This window comes from Lolium perenne, chromosome 2, assembly GCF_019359855.2.
Source record: "Lolium perenne isolate Kyuss_39 chromosome 2, Kyuss_2.0, whole genome shotgun sequence".
Classification (NCBI taxonomy): domain Eukaryota; kingdom Viridiplantae; phylum Streptophyta; class Magnoliopsida; order Poales; family Poaceae; genus Lolium; species Lolium perenne.
This window is the reverse complement of record NC_067245.2, coordinates 162,025,222-162,043,111: the sequence shown is the minus strand read 5'-3', so window position 1 is coordinate 162,043,111 and position 17,890 is coordinate 162,025,222. Positions and strand designations below refer to the sequence as shown.

Sequence of the window (17,890 nt, the reverse complement as noted above, 5' to 3'; positions counted from 1 at the left end):
TCGATAGTGGGTTCATGCCTACGTGAACTGGAGGAGTGACAAGAACCACTAAGGTTATGGATGTGCTGTTGCCACTAGGGATAAAACATTAGTGCTATGTTCAAGGATGTAGTCACTAGTTACATTACGCGCAATACTTAATGCAATTGTCTGTTGTTAGCAACTTAATACTGGAGGGGGTTCGGATGATAACCTGAAGGTGGACTTTTTAGGCATAGACGCAGTTGGATGACGGTCTATGTACTTTGTCGTAATGCCCAATTAAATCTCACTATACTCATCATGATATGTATGTGCATGGTCATGCTCTCTTTATTTGTCAATTGCCCAACTGTAATTTGTTCACCCAACATGCTGTTTGTCTTATGGGAGAGACACCTCTAGTGAACTGTGGACCCCGGTCCAATTCTCTTTACTGAAATACAATCTCTTTGCAATCTTTGTTCTACTGTTTTCTGCAAACAATCATCTTCCACACAATACGGTTAATCCTTTGTTACAGCAAGCCGGTGAGATTGACAACCTCACTGTTTCGTTGGGGCAAAGTACTTTGGTTGTGTTGTGCAGGTTCCACGTTGGCGCCGGAATCTCTGGTGTTGCGCCGCACTACATCCCGCCGCCATCAACCTTCAACGTGCTTCTTGGCTCCTCCTGGTTCGATAAACCTTGGTTTCTTTCTGAGGGAAAACTTGCTGCTGTGCGCATCATACCTTCCTCTTGGGGTTCCCAACGAACGTGTGAGTTACACGCCATCACCCACAACCCGATGTTTATGAAGCCCGGAAGCCCAGTTATGGAATAGTTTGGAAATATAGAGTTGTATTAGGAATATTGACTTGTAAACTATTACGGGGCGAACTCAAAGAGTCTCCCAGACTTTGTAACTTGTACATCACGAAACCCTCGGCTTCGCCTCCTATATAAGGGGGAGTCGAGGGACAAAGAAACGACCGATTTCATTGTCAACGTGACCCTAGTTTCTTAGCAGTTGAGTAATTTTTCGGCTGAACCCTCGAGATCTACTTGCCCTCTACTTCCAACTAAATCCTAGTCTACAATCCGTAGGCATTGACAAGTCGAAACCTTGTCACCCGGGTACACTCGCGTCCAAAAAGTACCCGGAACAAGAGCACTAATTGTGCCACGCCACTACCAGGTACATACTGTTATCTTTTCCTGTCCGCTACCAATATATTTGGCTGGAGAGACACGGATGAGCCAAAATACCAGTAGTGTGCCTCATTCAGGGCACCCTACTACTAACCTAGTAGCGTGCCTCATTTAGGGCACCCTACTACTAATCTATAATATCTAAATAAGAGCAACCCACTAAGAGTAATTTTCTCAACATGCAAGCTATCCAACTCATCAAAGATCAATGAGCAATCCTAGCATGCCCGTCATGCAAGGCTCCCACATCCTCCACCGCTAAGCATGCCACCTCATCTAATTCTTATATCATTTTTCTGATTATTAATCATTAACCACAAACATATCTTATGCTCTGGTTGTTACCATATTTTGGTGGTACGTTCTAGAATAGCGAGCCCAAAAAGCACTATACAAAGTTTATCAACCAATGCGGAGTGGAATGAGCCAGTCAAGGCACGTGTTGGTTTCAGTTTTGTCAGCAAAAGAATGAAAAATGATTGTTGGAGAAAACTTATGGAACATTTCATTCTACCTCCGAAATTCAACAAACACGATGAAGAGGGTAACGTGGTTCCGGGTGCACGTGAGAGGAGGAGGCTAGTCAAAGAGTTCGCTCTTACGAAGATGGCAGAAGCATTCCGGAACTACAAGAAAAATTTAGCCCGCGACTTTGTCTCGCAGAAGAAGACTCCGGATTTCAAAGGATAGTATGAGAAACTGAAAGATGTTTGGCCCGAATTTGTGAAGCAGAAGCAATCAGATTTTTTCAAGGCCATATCGGAAAAAAGGCAAATGCGGCTAAGAAAGAGTACTTTCATATTATGGGGCCAGGAGGATACCGCACTTCGGAGCCTAAGTGGGACAAGATGGAGAATGACCCGAGGGAGCGAGGAATCCCTCTAGATACAGAGGGTGGGACCCATGAGCCAAAAGCTGGTAGTACGGGCATGGGGGATCGCTAGACCCGGAGACAGGGAGGTTTGTTCACCGGAAGAAAGTGTTTACTCCCACCGCCGCCCTTATTAAAGCAATGGCCGAAGCTCAAGAGGGGAAGATCAAGTTCAACAGAGAGAACGACGCGCTGACAATAGCCCTCGGGAATCCTGAACACCCAGGACGTGTATGAGGCAAAGGCGCCGTTCCGTGGAAAGTAGAGTTTTCCTAGGACAATGACCCATACAGTTACAAAAGCCGTAAGAGAAAGACAGAATGGGATGCAGATCGTATGGGGAGGATGGAAGTGGAACTATTTGAGGTGAAGCAGATGGTGAGAGAAACGATCGGAAGGGCCGCATGAATATCGTGCAGCGGATGTCGGAAGCCAGCAGCGGAGAAGCGGCGTGGCTTCCACGGAGGTCCCGGCTGGTGCTAATGCACCCTTCGCCCCGGCTGGTGCTAATGCACCGACGATCGAGATTCATGCACTGGAGCCTCACTACCCCGTGGAGATGAAAGAATGTGAGCTGCATTATCCAATGGGAAACATTTTCATGAAGGTAGCGATCGGCAGCGCTTTACCTTGTACACCTGGAGCACTCCAACACAGCAACCCCATTGCAGATGGTTATGCTTGTGTCACGGTGGAAGACATAGTCCAAGGGTGCGAGGACCTGGAGATTGACTATGCTACACCCGAAGGGGAGAAAAAACTTCGAGATGTCAAGCGCCAATTCGTTCTATGGAAAACGAAGTACATCAAATTTCCAGGCGAGGCGCCAAGGCCACCGACCCCGAGGAATCACCCAACAAGTCCACCCTCCTCCGGTGGTGGTGGTTGGGGTGGTGGTCCACCTACACCTCCTTCACGTCAGCCGACGCCGCCCCCCAATCCACCTCCGGCGGGTACGCCGCCACCCAGTCCACCTCCGGCGAAGAAGAAGAGGCAGGGGGTTACGAAGGACAGCAAGGCAACCCCCTCCTGGACTATTAACCCAGAGCCTTATGTACCTAAGACCACAAGGGTACCAATGCCATCAATGAAGCCTCTCCTCCCGAGACCTTGGGAACTTAGTGTCGAGGAAACCGATGTGGCCGCAGCTTCTCACCATGTGAAATGGAAGGCGGGAGTCAAGGCGAAAAAAGAGACTGAGCCCAAGCCGGAATTTACTGAGAAGCAAAAGAAGTGGGCGAAGGATTTTTTGATGACACCGTCCCGAATCCAGCAGAATTTGCAAGACGACTATGGACGTGAATTTCGTAGGCAAATAGAAATATTGGAGAAGAAAGCCTCGAAGGAGAAGGAGAAGAAAGCCTTGGCGGAGAAGGAGAAGAAAGCCTTGGAGGAGAAGAAAGAAGCAAGTACAAAATGCGGGAAACAAGTTTCCCAGCTCGGGGAACCGAGAAAACAATTGATCCCCCCGCTCATAGTGGAAGCCGTTCCTTCCCTTACGACGTCGTCCTTCAGAGCCGATATGGATAAGGACATGGACCTATTAGACCCCGCTATCATAGCAGCTATTGGAGCACAGAGAATGATTGTAACGGCGGCCAAAGAAAGAGCGGCCGAGTTCGGTATGACTCTTCGTGCATTGTTAGGCCTCGAGGATGCGCCAATAAGTGAGGTATCATTTACATATGTGCGGAATGGGCCTCTCGTCGAGCCTGCGCAGGAAGCGAGTCTACCAACACATATGCAAAATCTGCTACGCTGGTACAAGGATTTCATAAAAAATAAGGCCGGCAAAGAATATATTTATGCGGAAGTTAGAGATGAGCATCACTTCAAACAATACCATGTACAAGTTCATACGAGTGAATTGTTCAGTTGTTTAATCTGCGCGAGCTCAGCAAATCTATCCTGAGTTGCTACGTTCTGTAAGTGATTTCTTAATTCTATAATTAAATCTTCACCTCATCTTGTTCATTGCCTGCACTATATTGTCCTAACTATATTCTTGTGTACGCTATTATGCAGAATGAAAGCTTGGGGAGTGCAAAAGAAAGAACATCCTTGATGTTGGATTCATTGACCCACATATCATTAATGGACATGTGTTAGAAAGATACCCAAGACGTGGCGAAAGACTTGTATCAGTTTCTTACAAAGCAGGAACTCAAAAGTTAAATTCTACTCCCTCCATTCCTTTCTATAGTGCCTATGGATTTTTGGCATTTGTTTCACAATATAAGGCTATAACTTGGCTTTTTTCAGTTACACCCTCCACCCGTCAACTCCCACACGACACGCATGAAAAAAATCCATACAAAAAAGGAAACTATTAATTGAGATTCCTAATGCATGGCCCCAAGGATTGCTTAGATTTAGGAAGCAATATTTTTCTTTCCTTAACTAAACCTGGCTGCACATATATGGAGAGTCAACCGGATAGATTTGTGGGATTTGTTATGGTAAGTTAGAAGTTATTGATTTTCCTAATTTTAGTCTGGTCTCAAATCGTTCAGCCAGGGGGTCTTGTGTAAAAAATACGCTTGCGCTAATTTCCGTGCCAAATATCTATAGGCACTATAGAAAGGAACGGAGGGAGTATTTCCTTACCATTTTGGGTGAGCGTTTCTGTCTTGTGCACATTCTCTTTTGTTTACTCCATGCATGTTATGTCTAATCGATGAGTTATGCATGATTGTGCATGTAACGTGTCCGCAGGTTCCACTGGATTCTGCTAATAATTGAATTTGACAACTCCAGAGTTCTCGTCATAGACTCTCTGAATATGGAAGCAAAGCATTGGATACATAATATTAATGCTGCAAAAGTAATTATTTTCAATCATTTGCGCACTATATCGGCCTCTTTCGTTCATTTTCTGATATCAAGTAACTAATAACTCCCTTGTTCATCTAATTTCTTTGCCCTGTAGGGTTTGGAAACGGTTCAAAGATAACATAACCGGTGAATTCAAAGATGAGCTAACATTTTCAAGGATATCTAATGTGGATATTCAACCACCGGGGACAAATCTATGTGGATACTATGTGTGTGAGTTCATCTGGCGATACACCTCTGAGAGGAGGGCTGAGGATATCAACTTGTGGAGGAATGACTTGCGGAAGAATCTTAATCCAGAAGCTCGCTTCCGATCAATTCAAGAGAAATTGGCTGGATTTTTTACGAGGGAAGTCCTCTATCCTAAAGGAGAACACTATTACGAGGACGAAGAACTTCTAATTTGATAAATTGTATATGGAAACTTGTTTGAAGTTGTTCTTGTATATGGTCACCCGAGACTGAATATTATGTATTCCTCTTGAATTATTCTTGTTTGAAATTTCAAACTTATTTGTAACGTGTAACGTGTATATAGTAGCGTAGAATATGTGTACTGAAACTTTTTGAAATTAAAATAAAACACAAAATAAAATATAAAAGAAATGAAACACAACAAAAAGAAACCAGATTTAGGGGGTAAAAACCCTAAACATGCGGAGACCTTTAGTCCCGATTGGTCTGGCCAACCGCGAGTAAAGGTCCTCCGCCCCGACGAGCGCCTGCCGCCCACGTGGATGGACCTTTAGTTGCTGTTCGTAAGCTATCGCGACTAAATTGGATCCTTTAGTCTCGTATAATTAGTCCCGATTGCGCAACCGAGACTAAACCCCGTTACCACCCAGGGCTAAAGCTCCTTTTTCTACCAGTGAGAGCCTTTCTTCAAATATTTGGTTTCTCAGGACGAGAGATTTAAAATGTCCTCTTTGTAATATTTACCTGCCACGTTTGGAATGAATGGATCTCTGGGCCCTTCTAGGCCCTTCCCTTGTGCAAAAAAAAAAACACTTGGTATGCTGTAAGTGGACCCACCTGACAGGCCGCCCATTTGATCCTTGACGACAGCGTTTGACTTGATAGAACGAACTTGCCTCTAGTTTGATCCGGAGTCGGATCACTGAGTCCGATTCTTGCTAGGAGACAACCAGGTTCGGTTCCCAGGTTAAAAGGCCACCAATCCTGGGCGAAATCCAGCAGCTTGGTTCACGGACGTAGCAAACCACCCACCACCCTAGATCATCCTGCCGAGCGCGACTGCCGACCGCGCGACGAGCAAGGATGGCGGCGAGGCAGCTGACCGGCGGCGCGGCCCCGTGCGCTAGCGGCTGTGGCTTCTTCGGCAACCCGGCGACCCGCAGCCTCTGCTCCAAGTGCTACGTGGAGCGGCAGCAGCTCGATTTGGTGGCCTTCGACGAAGCCATCAAGTCCAGCCTCCCGTCGCTCACCATCAACCCGACGAAAGAGTTATGCGAGGCGAGCCGGAAGAAGGCGGGGCTGCAAGGTTTCAGGTGTCCCTGCGGCGGCGCATACTGCATTACCGCGCCGGGCGCCACCACGCCGGCGCCCATGAGAGCGTGCTTGGCTGCGAGGCGGCCGTCCTGGAGGAGGCTGGAATCAACGAGTATCTTCTCCGGATGAGCGAAAAAGCGTAGTACATCATACATGCAACGACCGGCCGAAATCTTCTTCAAGAACTAAACCGCGGCGACATACGTCGAGTACTACAGAGTAGATTTAGGTTACAAACTTGTTAGATGAGTTGAGAATCATCTATGTACATACTTGACTTTTTTGAGAGACCGTGTGTACTTTATTCATCAACCAAACGTTGTGTGTCCCATACTTCCTAAAGGTGCTATTAGCCTAAAATCAGAGTTGATCTCCCCGATGGAATTATGTGGTATGGCCTAAGCTAGCTAGTTACGAAAACAATGTTGTACTAAAGTTGCACCCTTTTTTCCATGGACGCGGTTAATTCCCGGTACAGGGAATTAGCTTAATTCCTGGGTTTTCATTTTTGTGTAGGCCACATACAATGATATTTTTTCGTGAAAATGCACACGAGTAAGTATCAACATAATATGTACATGCAAAATTTTACTTCACATTTTTTTGAAACTTTTAAATAGCATTTTTTGAATTTCTCATAAATGGATGCGCGCGTACCCAGGTTCCTTTGGTATTTTCGAGAAGTATGTCATCTAATTTGTCTCTCTCTTTAGATGAATAATCCAATAACAACTAACCCCACATTTTGGCATGTTCTAGGTAATATAGTTGACTAGTGACAGTTGCTAGCACCTTGATATGATCTGAGCTACAAAAGAGATATTGTAGTTTGAGTTGGTGAGGGGATGATTGAGTTATGCATCGTCCTAAAAACTTTAGATATTATACTATATATAAAAGCTAACCTGGTTTGCTGATCTCTCAGGCCTCCAACACACTGTTCGTTTGGCGCATGAACAGTAAACACAATGAACAGTACCGGCATGCTACAATGCACGACGAACAGTATATGCGATACAGTAAATTCTGCTGATGGATATTACCGATATGCTGTAATAGGCTCTAATCGTGAATGGTAACACCATGTCACTATGGCTAATTCTAATTACTGCATTGTAATTATTTGATGTTTTGCATAATTTTTCGACAGTTTTTTTGCGGTGCATTAATCCACAATTTTTTTGGCAGCGGTCCATTATATTTTTTTCAGCAGTAATTTTCTAACAGTGATTTTTTCGCTGTAATATTTTGACCGTAAATCTTTGTTACAAAATTTTAAGATTGTTGCATATCTAAAGTGCCATCTACAGTGTCTTCATTTTCCGGTTTTCTATTTGTATATTATTCGGCGTGCTAGTGACAACGAGAATGGAGCCCCCTCAGCGCTCAACATGTGGCATAGCATAGACATTATTTGCTTCCAATCAACGACTACTATGTCGGCTTTTGCTACGTTCTTTTTGTGTTTTTGATGTCAACTATGAAACACGAGATTAACTACCTACTATTAATTATTTAAGGCCGCGTATTTCTCCGCCGGTCATTTGCAACGACGCACAAGGGTAGTAATTTTTACACGAACCTTCAACCTTAACCGTGGTTTTGGATAATAATTATCGGCCAATATTTCTTTAGTAGTGCATAATTCTTCAACGGTGATTCAGAAAAAAAAACAACATCCGCCCCCTCTTTTATGTGGGGAAAATAATGTTGTGTTTTTCTTCAGTAACATCGAACAAGTATACTTACACCACTATCAGCCGCATTTCACCTGGGATGACCTTCTTTTACGGTAACTTTAGAAAGATATATTTACTTTATCACCCGTTGCCTCTTCCCGCCGAAAAAATACCAACATTTCCTTTTGTAACAACACCGAAAACAAAAGCATTCCACCATCCACCACCTATTTTACCGGCACTTCTGCGGTACTCAGCAACCCAGATATTGTTTTGTTTCTACAATATTTTAACCAGCGATCTAGAAACAAAAGCACTCCACCATCCGCCACCTATTTCACTGACACTTTCGCAGTACTTCAACAACTCAAATATTGTATTACTTCTACAAAATTATAACCAACGATCTTGATACCAAGAGCGCGGTCAAGTGTTAGATGTTTCTTCAACTGTTTTTGAAAAGGAATCCCGCACTCTTAAACATGAAAAAATGCTGTTTTTTAAAAGAATGCCGCAACGTAGGCAACACGGGCGCGGCGTGCGCCGCGCCGCAAACTTCCTAGTTTTGACATAAAGGACGAAATAATATCCATAATTGTATTCATTCAGTAGTACGTGTTTGAGTTGTGATCCCTGTCCACACACTTTTATTAGTTTTCCTAAGCGTGCCACTAAGATCTTGTATGTTTCCTAAATTGCAATTTACTTTGTACTCTTGGCACATGTGTTAGAGCATCTCTAGCGGACCCCACATTCCGCAGCCCGCATAGTCGCGGATGCAGGGCACGGGAAACGTGTTTTGCCGGCCAAAAATGTCTCGCGCATGCTGTTATGTCATCTCCTTTTGTGGGCTCTGGTCTGCCGCAACGCCCCCCTAACCTGTAAAGTAAACCGCAACACATGAATTTGGTAAGTTTCGGTAACATCCGACAATATGCGACAATATGCAATAGTTTAAACATCCAAACTGATCACTAATCTACACAATCAGCCACTAAACATGCCGCATTAGTATTCGGCAAACAAAACAAAGGAGTCACGATGCGGATTGATGAACACTTGTCGGCTCGTCAACACCACCACTGTCACCACTCGCCGAAGCATCACCACCGCCGCCGGCACTTGCCGCTACATGAGCCATAGCCGATTCCTTTCTTATTTCCAAGATCTCCATCCTCGCCAGCTCCCACCATTCTCTTATGTAAGCATCCATGGTTGATGGATACATCATCATGGTCTTGTTTTCCTCCGCAACGAGCTCCTCCATGGCACACTTCTTGTTGGCACTTGTTCTCCTCTCCTCCGTTGCGGCCTTATGCTTCTCATCTTCTCGGAGTAGTTCCCACTTTGCTTGCTTTTGCGGCTTCTCCTCTCTCATCTTCTCCTAGAATAGCCTGCCTTTTGAAGCCGGAACTTGCTTGTACCTTTCAATTACAATTCTTTCCTACATGTTGAAAACAATGCAAAAGCATATGAAGATTCAACAAGCATGGCACACTAGAATGTGAAGGAAATAACAATGCATAAAATGGAACTCACCCAATCATCAATGTTGGTGCCACTCAGAGGGGCATTCCTCACTTGCTCCACGCAACCGATCCATTGGCTACATGCATTTTTATGACCTCCCAACGACCTTGGATTAATCGGTACGTGCGTGTCGGCGTGGAAATTAAACATGTCATGAAGTGGAAGAGATTTTCCTCGATTTTTTGCCAATATAGCTTCACGGTTTGATCGGTGCATCACGGCATCAAGCGACACGATCTCCCACGAATTGATCAACACAATGTCTTTGATGTCGGTGTAGTTGCACTCCTCACCGACTTCCCCTTTGGTGGCACCACCCCATCAATCACCTCCTCCTTTATCTCCTGCAACTCGTCGTTGGTGCCATAGCCCATGTCGTTGTCGCCATTCTCGTAGTCTTCCATGGCCCGTCGTCAATGTCGTTGTCGCCATCCTCATAGTCTTCTCAGAGTAGCGTGTTGTCAAGTTCAGATGTGTCATTGAGCATGCTCACAAAATAGACCAGCTCATCTCTCTTGTTTGCCCTACGGTGCAGATAATTAATTTCACAATCCCCCTCAACATTACCGCAATTTAAACAAGAAAATGGAAAATTCATACCCTGTGGGATCGCGGACGAATGCATGGTGGGCGAAGGTGCCGTCGGAGGCCGGAGCACCCACCGCAGACGCAGTTAGTGGCGCCAAGGATGCCTTCTTCGGTTGGTCCTTCATGGGCGCCTTCTTCACCGACACCTCCGCGCCCAGCTTTGGCCTCGCCTTGGACACACCTCCCATCTGGGTCACCGTGGCAGCGGGAGATGCAGCGGGAGCGACATTGCCGACGGGAATGACGTGGGTGTCCTGCCGCTTGTGTTTGACATCCCCGCTCCCGGAGGCGGCATGGGGACGATCATGAGTTGGGCTGGGCGATGACGGTAGCAGATCGAGATGCGGGAGCTGCGGGCGGGGTCGATTGTTGTGCCATGGCCTGGTGAGCTGCCACCGGCGGGTTGGGAGCGGCCATGGCGGCACTAGGAAGGCGCGGCGAGGCCTGAGTGGGAAGGGCCGACGAGATGCACGTGATGCGGGAACGAAGGGAGCTGAAATGTCCTTGGCGCCATCGCCTCTCACATGATGGGTACCGCGTTTGGTTTGGCCTGAGATCCTCTCTTATCCATGTTGCCAGGCCGCGTATCCCGATGTCCGCATAAAAATTTACAGTTTTCGCGGATTTATGGAGTCTGGTCTAGCCTTTTTTTTCTGACCAAAACCACAAATAACCGGTTATTTTGAGGATTTCACGGATAAGCGGGATCCGCTAGAGATGCACTTATGCGTAATATTTCTTTCTTTGTGGGAATTATGTAATGTTTCTTTGACATATGAACCATATATCTCGAAATTACTTCATCAAAAGAGAGAATTATGGCCACGGTTTTAGCTAAGTTCTTGCGAAAAAGAGTCATGGTGATCGGCGACCAGATTTTTGGCTTTTACTCGCAGCAACTACATAGTCGGTAAACAAAACAAAAAAACAGTGGTTCTTTAGGCCCTACAAGTTGCAGTATGTGGTTTAGCAGCGACTTCTAGAATACTTCTACGGAGTAGTACTTTGAATCCAAACAGGTATCGATTTGAATCCAAATAGGTACCCAAGGACGTGTGGTCTCTGACTTCACGAACGGTGTGTACGTACTCCGTCTCCGTATATGATCCTGACGCTGCATCTTGCGGGCCGGTGGGACACGGATCACTCCACCGACTGCGAACGAATATCGGAAAGAACGCAGAGCCTTCAAAAGGCCGAGCATCTGCCAAGCAACAGAGCAGCCAAAGAGAGATCAAGTTGCGCTAGCGCGAACGACGACGAGAACCCTAGCACGTAAGGAGAGAACGCTCGTGCATCGAGATCTCTTCCACCTCGAGCGAGCGAGCAATGGCGGAGATGCAGCAGGCGGGCGGTGCTCCGGCTTCGGACGGCCACGCGACGGTCCTGTGCGCCAACGACTGCGGCTTCTTCGGTAGCGCGGCGACCGGCAACCTTTGCTCCAAGTGCTACAAGGAGCAGCAGCAGATCATCGGCGTCGCTGCCGTTGCTGGCGCGCCCTCGGTGGACAGCGTCGTGTCCGGCTTCGCGTCCCTGCGCATCAAAGAGACAGGTGGACGATGTGCTGCTGCTGCTGCCGCCGCCGGAGTCGGGTGCGAGAAGGAGGTGGTGCCGGCGACCGCTACGAAGAGCCGGTGCGAGGCGTGCCGGAAGAAGGTGGGGCTGCTCGGGTTGCCGGCGCGCACGACTGCGGGTTCGACTACAAGGCGGCCGGCCGCGAGCAGATCGCGCGGCAGAACCCCTTGTTGCACCATCCAAGCTCGACAGGATTTGACTTCGAGATCGTTTCAACGAGCGGAGATTTTCGATAAAGTTCAATGAGTGGAGATAGTAGCTTACTTTAGCCATTTTATTAAGGGTCTGCCTAGGAAGCAGTCGACTGAGAATAACTAAAGTCTCAGTCGATCGATGGTATAGCTAGCTCGTATTTGACGATTGTGTCCTCGTATTTGTGTTTCCTTCGGCCTGGGTAGAAAATAACAGCCTCTAGTTTCTAAAGGCCCACTAGATACTTTATCCTTCATGCCTATGGTAAACACACCGGAGACACCTGTGTATGCATGTAAACACTTCTTTTTTTGTTCGCGCAAGTGTGCTGGTCGCTACTAGCTTAACTAACTTAGCATCTGTATTAACACCCTTGCCTTACAAAAATCATTATAGTTGCACAATAAAAATGGAAAAAATGGTAGTTCATAATCGTTGGAAAACTGCACAGTGCAACTCAAAACACGATAGAGTTACACATTTTCTCAAGAAAAGTGTAACTCGTATAAAAAACTACTTATAGTTGAAACTCGTCTAAAAAATCCGGATAGAGTTGCACATTTCTTGAGAAAAGTCCAACTCATATAAAAACGTTTATAGTTGAATATTTCATTAGAAAATTGCAACTTGTGTGAAAAAACGGTTAGAGTTACACATTTCTTGAGAAAGGTGCAACTCATATTGAAAACTAGATAGAGTTACACATTTCTTGAAAAAAGTGCAACTCGTATCAAAAACTGGTTAGAATTGCAACTCGTATAAAAAAAGTGGGATGGAGTTGCACATTTTTTGAGAAAAGTGCAACTCATATAAAAACTGCTTAGAGTCAAACATTTTTGAGAAAAATGCAACTCGTATGAAAAAACGGTTATAGTTGCACATTTCTTGAGAAAATATAACTAATAAAAATCTAACATAGTTACACATTTCTTGGAAAAATTGGAACTTATATAAAAGACTAGATATTACACATTTCTTGAGAAAAGTGCAACTCATATAAAAACTGCTTAGAGTCGAACATTTCTTTAGAAAAAATGCAACTTGTATTGAAAACTTGTTATAGTTGCATATTTCTTAAAAAAATGCAACTAATAACATAAATCCGACAGAGTTGCACATTTCTTGGAAAAAAGTGCAATTTATATAAAAACTAGATATAGTTACACATTTGTTGAGAAAAGTGCAACTCATATAAAAACCTCTTAGAGTCGTACATTTCTTGAGAAAAATACAACTCGTAACGTAAAATCGGGTAGAAATATGGGTAGCGAAAGATCTATGATTCGTGAAATGCCTGAAGATATTTTGCCGGCTAGACACACACGGCCACGGCGACGGTGAGCTTGCTGACTGCCTTGAGCTCCTCTCTGAAGCGCAACTGCCTCGGCCTGGTTCCCCTCTTTAGAGCATCTCTAACATAGTCCGTAAAAGTGTAAACCGAAGAACGTAAGTTCAGTTTTCCGAAAACGTGTTTACGGATTACAAAACGGTTGACGCAGATTAGACCCTGTAAATTAAAACTAAAAAACGAAATATTCGACAAGTAGTTATCTTCTTCACAAGAACTATCTGCCCCACTGCCTAGATCTACCGCGCGGCCGGCGCCGAAGTAGCAAAGCATCAACAGCTAGTACAGGCATAAGCGGCAAAGCACAAGCAGCTGGCCCGTGCCCACGCGCAATCAGCAAATCACATAAACATCTGCTAATAAGCAGCTCGTACACGCGCACAGGCACGCGCATGTGCTAGCTCGTCCATGCGCAGACCCAGGCGCACCTGCTAGCTGCCTCCAGCCGCCGTTTTAGCGCGTCGTTGCAGTGAATCGATCGGTAGCCTGGCCTCGCGCGACCTGCACGCCTACGAATTTCATCGTTCACTGGTGGAAAAAAGGGCTTTGGTCGCGGTTGGCAACTGCCATTAGTCGCGGTGGCGCAACCGCGACCAAAGCTGCGCGACTAAAGGCCCCCCCCTTTAGTCGCGGTTCCTTACGAACCGCGACTAAAGGCCCGTCCACGTGGGCCGCAGGCGAGCGCCAGGGCGGAGGACCTTTAGTCGCGGTTCTTCTGGCCAGCCGCGACTAAAGGCCTCCGCAGGGTTTAGGGTTTTAGCCCCCCTCCCCCTAAATCTGGTTTCTTTTTAATTTGTATTATTTTATTTCTTTTGGGTTTTAATTTTGAAGGAGTTTCACATATTCTACGGTACTGTATACATACATGCATATGAATGTACAATTTCAAACAAATTTGAAATTAGAACCAAAAAGAATTCAAGAGGAATATACAATATATATTCAATATCGGATGACCATATACAATATATATTCAATATCGGATGACCATATACAATTTTGAACAAGTTAGTTACAAATTCTGGTGCATATAAAGTTCTACGTCATCGTAATAGTGTTCTCCTTTAGGATCGATGACTTCCCTCGCCAACCATCCAGCTAGTTCCTCTTGAAGTGGTCGGAAGCGAGCTTCTGGACTAAGCGTCTTCCGGAGGTTATTCCTCAGGATGTTGTTCTCACACGTCTGGTCCCGCTCATTGCAGTATCTCCGGATCCTCTCACAAACATAGTATCCACATAGATTGGTCCCCGGTGGCTGAGTATCCCCAGTCGTCCGCACTGCCATTTTAAAAGATAGCTCTTTTTTGAATTCACCGACCTTGGTATCTACGAACCGTCTCCAAACCCTACGAGGCAAAGAAAATTAAATAAACAAGAGAGTTATTAATTAGTTACTTGATATTAGGAAATGATGAACGAAATAGGCCGATCGATATAGAGCGCAAATGAATGAAAATAATTACTTTTGCAACATTTTTCTCATGTCGCCCCAAAGCGCCGGATCCATATTCAGAGAGTCGTGGACGAGAACCGAGGAGGTCTGAACTTTAATTACCATAAGAATCCGGTGGAACCTGCGGACACGATACATGCACGATCATGCATAACTCATCGATTAGCCACATACCATGCATGGAGTAAACAAAAGAGAATGTGCTCAAGACAGAAACACTCACCCAAAATGGTAAGGAAATAGAATATCACTTTTCTGTTGCTGTTTTCTAATAAACCGCCACGAGTCATCCTCCACGTCGGCGGGGTGGTGTTCTAACACATGTGAATTAACGATGTGTGGGTCAATGAACCCAACATCATGGATGTTCCTTATTCGCATTTCCCGCTTCTTCATTCTCGCATAATAGCGTACACAACAAGATAGTTAGGACGGTCACGAGGCAATGAACGAGATGGGGTAGAAATTAATAAATCACTTACGAACGTAGCAACCGATGATAGATTTGTCGAGGTCGCGCAGATTGAACAGCTGGAACAATTCACTCAGAGGAATTTGTACCCGGTAATGTTTGAAGTGATGCTCATATCTAACTTCCGCATAGATATAGTCTTTGGCGTTTTTATGTTTTATGTAACCCTTGTACCAATTTAGCAGACCTAGCATTTGTCGAGGTAGATCCCCTTCTGCGCAGGCTCGACGAGAGGGCCATTCTTCACATATGTAAATACTACGTCCTTCATTGGCGCCTCATCAAGGCCTAGCAGTGCACGAAGAGTGATACCTAACTCGGCCGCTTGTTCTACGGCACTCGTTACGGTCAATCCATGTCTTTGCCGCAGCTGCTATGATATCGGGGGCATCCGGATCGGCGGCTTGCACTATGAGCGGGGCGATCGATTGTTTACTTTGTTCCCCGAGCTGGGCAACTTCTTTCCCCCTTTCTAATTTTGACTCGGCCTCGTCCTTCACGGCTTTCTTCTCCGCCAACTCTTTCCTGTTCTTGAACGCGAGTGCTTGCCTACGAAGTTCACGTAAATAGTCGTCGAGGCATTCTTCGCGGCTTGGGACGGTGTGTTCAAAAATGACTTAGCCTTTGCTTTTCCTTGTCGAATATACTGGCTTGGGCTCGCCCTCTATTTTCCTCTTGACGCTCGCCTTCCATTTCTCTAAATCAGCAGCCGCGCCCGCCTCGACTTCCTCGGCACTACTTTCCCAAGGCCTCGTGGGGAGAGGCTTGATGATACCTCCGGTACCTTTGTTTTCTTAGGTACGTAAGGGTCCGGGTTAATAACCCAGACTGCTTCGCTTCTTCGCCGGAGGTGGATTGGGGCGGTACCGGTGTCCGATCACCCGCCGGACGAGGACCGGGGCGGCGGCGTGGGCTGACGTGAATGAGGTGTATTAGGTGAAGCACCACCGCCACCGTCACCGCCACCGCCACCGTCACCGCCACCGCCACCGCCACCGTCACCGCCACCGCCACCACCACCACCGTACGGGGTGGACTTGTTGGCGCCTCGCCCGGAAACTTGATAAATTTCTTCTGCCATAGAATGAACTGGCGCTTGACATCTCCAAGTCTTTTCACCCCTTCGGTGTAGCAATGTCAATGTCCAGGTTCTCAAACCCTTGGACTATCTCCTCCACCGTCACACGAGCATAGCCATCTTGAATGGGGTTGTTGTGGTGGAGTGCTCCAGTGGTAAAGCACAGCCGATGGCTACCTTCATGGACATGTTCCCGATAGGATAATACAGATGACATGCTTTCATCTCCTTTATATCGTCCACGGGGTAGCGAGGAGGCTCCGGTGCAGTAATTTCGACCACCAGAGGCTCCGGTGCAGTAATTTCTATCGTCGGTGCACCAGCCGGTGAGGCCTCCGTGGAAGCCACGCTGCTTCTTCTCTCGCTGGCTTCCGAGATCCATTGGATGATCTTCAGCATCTTGCGCCCGAGCTGCATCTCTTTCGGCGACTAGTACACTCACGGTTTTCTTCATCACATCCATTTCGATTACCAACTTCGCCACAACATCTGCATCCCGATCCATCTTTCTCTTACGGCTTCGTAACCGTACGGGTCATCGTTCGGGAACCCTATTTTCCACGGAATGGGCCCCATGCCTCGTATACGTCCTCCGTGTTCGGGATTCCCGAGGGCTTTTGTCGGGCGTCGTTCTCTCTGTTGAACCTGATCCTCCCCTCTTGAGCCTCCTCATTGCCTCAATAAGCTTTTGGGTGGGTGTAATTATTTTGCCCTGATAAACACACTCCCCTGTCTCCGGGTTCAGCGATCCCCCATGCCCGTACCACCAGCTTTTGGCCCTTGGGTCCCATCCCTCCGTACCTGGACGGATTCCTCGCCCTCGGCTCGTTCTCCATCTTCTCCCACTTAGGCTGCCAAAAGCGATACCCTCCTGGCCCCATTTTATGATTGTACTCCTTCTTGGCCGCATTTTCCTTATTTTTTCTCGATAGTTCAAGGAACCGCTCCGATTTCTTTTGCTTCACAAATTCTGGCCAATCATGTTGCAGTTTCTCATATTGTCCTATGAAATCCGGAGTCTTGCCCTGGTTGACAAAGTCATGGGCTAGATTTTGCTTGTATTTCCGGAATGCGTTGGCCATCCTAGAAAGAGCGAACTGTTTGACTAGCTTGCGCCTCTCCTTGTTTTCCGCAATCTTGTTACCCTCCTCATCGTATTTGCGGTATTCCGGAGGTAGAACGAAATGTTCCATAAGCTTGTTGAAGCAATCTTTTTTTTTCTCTCTTATCGACAAAAGTGAAACCAACACGTGCCTTCTTTGGCTCATTCCACTCCTGGCGGGTGATCGAGACGTTGTCTCTAACAACGGCTCCGCATTGGGCGACAAACTTGGTGGCGTTCTTCTTGGGCTCCTGCGGCCTGCGGTGTGCTTCATCGACAACATCGATGGTGCATGTTTCTCCTGCTTTCATCGTCTTGGTTGCGCCACGCTTTGACGACGTACTCGATTTTTTCGACGATCCGGCCGAGGGCTAAAATAAGAAAGAGAGTCGCGCGCGTTAGTACACACACATTTATTCAAATCAGTTAGTTGTATCACCAGACGCTCAATATGTATATATATATATATACCTCGGCGCCGGAGGTGG

General features: G+C 46.4%; 1 protein-coding gene and 1 pseudogene across 1 annotated transcript; both read left to right on the top strand.

Annotated features, from left to right (window-relative positions):
• Positions 1–6,154: 6,154 nt before the first annotated feature.
• On the top strand, positions 6,155–6,514 carry LOC127328912 (zinc finger A20 and AN1 domain-containing stress-associated protein 10-like). Its single transcript, XM_051355473.1, has one exon. The coding sequence runs from the start codon at positions 6,155–6,157 to the stop codon at positions 6,512–6,514; it is 360 nt and encodes a 119-aa protein (XP_051211433.1).
• Positions 6,515–11,401: 4,887 nt separating this feature from the next.
• Positions 11,402–11,993, top strand: LOC127328913 (zinc finger A20 and AN1 domain-containing stress-associated protein 10-like; annotated as a pseudogene).
• Positions 11,994–17,890: the final 5,897 nt, after the last annotated feature.

What these genes read in the sequence shown, in the direction of transcription:
- LOC127328912 (XM_051355473.1), top strand. Translation starts at nt 6,155, where the DNA reads ATGGCGGCGAGGCAGCTGACCGGCGGCGCGGCCCCGTGCGCTAGCGGC.